This window comes from Amphimedon queenslandica, unplaced genomic scaffold (genome assembly GCF_000090795.2).
Source record: "Amphimedon queenslandica unplaced genomic scaffold, v1.1 AMPQUscaffold_12463, whole genome shotgun sequence".
In the NCBI taxonomy this organism is placed as follows: domain Eukaryota; kingdom Metazoa; phylum Porifera; class Demospongiae; order Haplosclerida; family Niphatidae; genus Amphimedon; species Amphimedon queenslandica.
The window spans coordinates 7,335-13,296 of record NW_003547300.1 but is presented as its reverse complement, the minus strand read 5'-3'; the positions used below and the strand labels follow the sequence as shown (position 1 = coordinate 13,296).

The following is a 5,962-nucleotide window of genomic DNA, read 5'->3' as shown; positions in this document are numbered from 1 at the left end:
GATGGAGTCTATTGTTGCTAAGGGTACACCAGTGAGAGAATTTAAGAAACAAATTATTGAAGAAGCAAAAGTACAAGGAATTGACTGTGTCCTTGAATTAGACAAGTAAGTACATCATGTGACTATCATGTGACTATCATGTGACAACTTATTGTGTAGAATGAGATTACGTTACAAGAAGGGAGTGTACCCTGATACAGTATATCTTGATCATCAGGTGATTGATACTAGTATGGGAATGTATGTGGAACCATTGAAAGGTCAGTATATCTCAGTATATTTTCAGTATACTGTACGTTACATGATGTATAATTTTATTGTTAGTATATTAATTACTATATTATTAGGACCAGAGAAGAAGAAGTATAAAGCACAGACACAGGTGTATGTTATAAGATGGCATCCATCACAATGTTCAGTTGATCCAATAGAAGAAATTATACTGGATAATAGATATGATCCTAAGCATGTTATTGGAAAGGTATTATTTGTAAAAATAGAAATTATACCAAAGAATATGCATTAGTAACACTTTATTATTATTATTATTATTGTTTTACAGCTGTCAGAGTTAAGTGGAGTTCCTGTTGAGTATATCTATCGTACAGGGGTTAGTTATTAAAACATATAAAGATACTCTCTCTCTCTCTCATTCTATTAGAGTCGATTATTTCCAGTTGAGATATCATGTCTTGATATTGAGAATAAGTTGAAATGGTATTCCATCACTTCAGACAGATACCCATTACCACTATATGATGGAGAAGTCATATATTACAAGTACTACTGAACACACACACACACATTATGTATACACACACACTTACATACACCTCTTACTGTTTATAATTATTTAGAGACAGAAGAGAGAGAATGAAAGAGTTAACAGATAAAGAGAGATCAGAAATACAAGAGGCAGAGGAAGCAAGGTCAGTAAACCTCATGTATCATCATGTACATGTACTATCAGTTAATGTAATACCTCATCACTTGTACCATTTATTGTATTGTAGGTTGGAGAGGATTAGGGAATGCAAATTAAAGCATTGGCATTGATAATAGGACTGACTGAAATGGATTGGTTTAATTTGTTAAGTTTCTAAGTGTGATATTAATTCTTATTTTTTGCAATCCTGCAAAAATTACTAATTTTAAAATGATTTTATAAATAGACTTTAATTTAATTTTGTATAGTCAGTAGTTCTTCATTAACTCCATTAGTTGCTAGTCCCCAGAGTGAGTTAGCTATAGCCACATGATCACATTTACTAATATCAAATGAAAAGGACTCAATCTCTCCATCATCTCTCCTCATAACTGGCAGCCATTTTGAATTAAGGAATAAGAGAATAATAATAATAAATATTTATAATAAAATAAGTACATGTATATGTACAATATGCTAGAATATAATCATACCATACAGTTCAATGTAATACTGTAGTATAGTGTGGATCTACTTTAGTGAGGTATATATGGTTTACATGTATTGTATGCAACTGCACGGTGAAATAAAGGATTTTATTTTGTCTCTGAGATCACTCCATTGTTTTACTGATACATATTGATGTACATGTACTGGTATGTTAAGAGGATACATCCTTGAACAGTATCAACTGCTGAGGATTCATTGAAATGAACTGGTAGACTCTTCTTTTGTAGTTCCCTTGTGAAAAATCCCAGCAAGATTCTTGTTAAGTTTCTTTAAAATTCTTAACAAGATTCTTGCTAATATTTCACAAGATTTTACCTGATTTTGAAACAAGGATCATGTAAGATAGCGTTAGATCTTGCTATCAAAATGTAAGCAAGATCTTACAGGATCTTTTCAAGATCTTACCAAATTCTTAGAAGATCACAGCAAGATCTTACCTGATTTTGAAACGAAGAACATGAAAGATATCATGGGATCTTGCTTTATCAAGATTTTAAAACATTAGCTGAGTTCTTACATGAAGTTTCAGCTTATGAAAAATAGATGTAACAGTAAGATCTGAGCAAGATCTTACATTGCATAAATGATTTACTTAATGATGTGAAGTGTTAATGTGAACTTCATTAACTTTTTGACTTAATTATGTTCAAATTTTACTTTCTTTATATACTGCCATTATCGTAAAGGCTATCGTGGGTTGTCTACCACTTCCTGTGACGTCATGCAATTTGTAAGATCTTTCAAGATCATTTATGACTTAATGAGTGATCTTATGTGTCGTGTTGTGTGATCATGGATGATTCTTCAAGATCATAAACTTACTAGATTTTGTAAGATCTTATTAGATTTCAATTTAACAAGATCATCTTAGTTCTTAAAAGGTGTGATATTACAAGATTTAAGTGAGGCATGATCTTACATTTTCTGACATATTCCTTTATTCATAAGATCTTTAAAATTCTTACAAGAATTATAGTTATGATAGATCTCACAAGATCTGACAAAACTGTTCAAATCTTATCAAATCTTAAATAAGAATTTGCAAGAATTTCTGTGTTAAGATTTTACAAGATTACTATCTTATGTTTTCTTGTATAATCATGTGAAATCATGAAAAACCTTATAAGATCTTGCTGGGATTTTTTACAAGGGTTTAAACTCATATCTATAATATTAATAAAATAATAAATAAATAAATAAATAATTTAATTAAAAACAAAGTAACTACATTGTACAAAATCCTTGGCCTATGCTAATCGCTGGTGAGACCAAAAATGACTGAAAATAATAATCTTAAAGTTGCTATTATTACAATTCCACACATCATAAGATACAAAGCTACTAGTGGATCATAATGATGTGTGTGTATACACTTACTTGATACACTCTCTGTCTTTAGTCTTTTGCATTAAAGTCTTTAATAATTGTTTCTCTTCTCTTAGACTCTCTGTCAGCTCCTCAACAGTTTCCTGAGCATTTCTTTAAAAAAATAAAATAAAACAAATAATAATAATGAGCATTAGTCCATGGTTTTTTCTGAAAAATGGCCCCAAAATCACCCCAAATTTTTATTATATTTTCTGATACACATTGATGTCCTTATGCTGTGTAGAAAGTTTGAGCTGATTCCGACTTCAATTTTTCAATTTACAGCCATTTTAAAAAAGTGCCATAATTCTGAAAAGTACCCAAGGCTATAGCCCATGGTTTTTTTCCAAAAAATGGCTCCGAAATGACCTCCACTTTTTAATACATTTTCCAATACATATTGATGTCCTTATGCTGTGTAGAAAGCTTGAGGTGATTCTGGCTTCAATTTTTCAAGTTACGGCCATTTTAAGAAAATGCCAAAATTTGGAAAAGTACCCAAGGCTATAGCCCACGGTTTTTCCAAAAAATGGCTCCGAAATCATCCCAAATTTTTATTATATTTTCTGATACATATTGATGTACTTATGCTGTGTAGAAAGTTTGAGCTGATTCCAACTTTAATTTTTCGAGTTACGGCCATTTTAAGAAAATGCCAAAGTTCTGAAAAGTACCCAAGGCTATAGCCCACGGTTTTTTCCAAAAAATGGCTCCAAAATCACCCCAAATTTTTATTACATTTTCTGATACATATTGATGTACTTATGCTGTGTAGAAAGTTTGAGCTGATTCAGACTTCAATTTTTCAAGTTATGGTCATTTTAAGAAAATGCTAAAATTCTGAAAAGCATCAAAGGCTATAGCCCATTGTTTTTTTGAAAATAATCATTGGCCCCAAAATCCCCCAATTTTTATTACTATGAATGCACTTAATTAAATGTATTTATTACTCAATTGTTGGAGTCTTGCTTGATGGGACGACACTTTGACACATTTCATTAATTTCACTTTCAACTTTCGTCTTCTCATTCTCAATCTCTATGATATGACATTAGAATGAGTAGTTATAGAAAGAAAGGAGAGTGGAGAGAGAGAGAAGGGGGAGAGAGAGAGAGAGAATTGCTGTCATACAATTAATTAAACACAAATAGGTAATTAACTACTTAAATAAATAATAAAATAATTAACTAGTATATAGTTACTTCCATAAATTAAAGGATTACCAATTTCTGTTTGTCTCCAGTAGCTTTCAGAGTTCCTCAGTTTCTCGTAAATGGAACTGATTCCTTGGAATATTCTTTCACGTTTACTAAAATCATAACTCTTAAGTTGATCTTGTACCTTTAAAATAGACAAATAAAGAGGAAATCAGAATAAAAATTAAAAATATTAGCTACCCATTAATGCTACGTCACTTCACATCACATTAATACATAACATAAACTCACTTCTTTGGTGTATTTTAGTGTTTTTGATACCTTCAGACTGTATTGATACTGTACTCAGGCTCGATTCATTGATTTTGTGCAGTGCCAGTGTGCTGTATCAGACATGCTTAGCTATAACTCTTGACTGTGATACTGACTATAGTATAGCTGGCAGTATCTAGCTGCTAGCTAGCTATGCAGATCCAGCCCCACCTTTTTATGAATAGATGACCACACCTCTTTTGACTCCACCTTCCTGGCAGGTGGAGTCAAAGTGAAGAAAGGCTGAGTGAAAAAAGTAAAGAGCAGGCTGAGTCAAAACTGAACAAAGAGAAGGTCATTGTTGTTCAGTGTTAATCTTGTTCTAAGGCCCTAGCCTTAAAGTAGCTTCTTTTAATGGAACTATGGCCACTAATCAAACTTGTTTAGGTAGTCATGTGATGTTAGATTATATTTTGATTTTTACTGATAGATATCAGAGACTTGATTGATGTTCTTGACTTGTTGAAGAAATGTGCCTTTCAAAGAACAAAGTGGCAAGAGTTGGGACTGAGACTAGGCCTACTGAAAGATACACTGGAAGCCATTAAAACAGAGCAGCATGGTGATGTGAATCAATGCTTGACAGAGTGTCTTTCCCATTGGCTACGTAGAGCTGATAATGTTGACAGTAGAGGAGGAGCCAACCTGGACTCACTGTCAGATGCTCTAGGATCTATGAATGAAACTGCTGTAGCTGAGAAGTTAAGTGAGTCAACCATGTAACTACCATGTATATATAATCATTGTATTTTCTGTCATAGAACATCAGGTTCTTATTAAAATTTTTAATAATCGTCATACTGTCCTGTCTCAGTGTCTTTGTGATTGTACTGCTATTGCTCGGTTACTTTATGGTGAGCGTATGTTAACACAAGAAGCAGTTAGTAAAGTGGTGTCAGCTAGTCCCTCTATTCCTAATCAACGTGAGGCTCTATTAACTGCTGTCAAAGAAGCTGTTCAAACTGATCCCAACAGTTTACATACATTTGCTAATGTATTGTGTACAATCAGTACTAATGTATCACTGGGACTAACTATACTGGATGATATTAGTGAGTATCATAATATACTATACCATTAAATTTATGTGACAAAAATTTTTGTGATTTTTGCTTCATCGAAAAAAATTAATTTGCAAAATTCTGCAGCTCCATTGCCACGTGGTGCAGTTTGCAAGCTACATGTATTTGCAAAAATTTATTTCATGAAACCGTAGAATTGCAGGATTTACAAAAATTTCTTGATGCATAAATTTTATGGTATGCAGTAATCATCGCATTATTTAAAGTGTGTTGTCAAGGGCCATTCTAATTAAATTCATAGTTGATTCCTGTCACATAGATAAAGCTGATGTGGGTGGCCAGTATTATTGATTAAAGGGTAACTTCAGTGCATTTTTGAGATATTTTTTTTATTTGCTTAATATGATTGCCTAACCATACTAATGATGTGTTCCAACTCCCATTGTCTGAAAAAAAATTATTCACTGAGATATGAGCCTTCAAAAATGCCCATTTTTCCTTTCTGCCAGGTTACTTCCTGTCGGTGGGTGTGGCTAAACGTGACGTCACTAGAGGGATAGCTGCAGCTTAATCCATTCCTTTATAGGGGGAAATAATCCTTTATTCTCATGGCTTGTCATGTAATAGCACTAATTTTAAAATTAGCATCGTTAGCTTTCATTATTCTA

The 5,962-nt window shown here is 32.6% G+C and overlaps 1 protein-coding gene and 1 long non-coding RNA gene across 2 annotated transcripts in view; one reads left to right on the top strand and one right to left on the bottom strand.

The window, feature by feature from the left end:
• The window catches only part of LOC109587739 (ubiquitin carboxyl-terminal hydrolase 47-like), a 2,624-nt gene extending 1,834 nt beyond the window's left edge, over positions 1 to 790 (top strand). Inside the window, exons 4-6 of the mRNA XM_020003962.1 lie at positions 348 to 382; positions 563 to 610; positions 662 to 790. Coding sequence (XP_019859521.1) covers positions 348 to 382; positions 563 to 610; positions 662 to 790 — 212 coding nt within the window. The remainder of the gene's footprint in view (positions 1 to 347; positions 383 to 562; positions 611 to 661) is intronic.
• Positions 791 to 2,225: 1,435 nt separating this feature from the next.
• On the bottom strand, positions 2,226 to 4,380 carry LOC109587741 (uncharacterized). The gene is made up of 5 exons (XR_002187766.1): positions 4,252 to 4,380; positions 4,027 to 4,144; positions 3,754 to 3,841; positions 2,813 to 2,914; positions 2,226 to 2,600 (listed from the first exon to the last, which is right to left on the bottom strand). It is a non-coding gene; the product is annotated as an uncharacterized LOC109587741 (long non-coding RNA).
• Between the last annotated feature and the right edge of the window lie 1,582 nt (positions 4,381 to 5,962).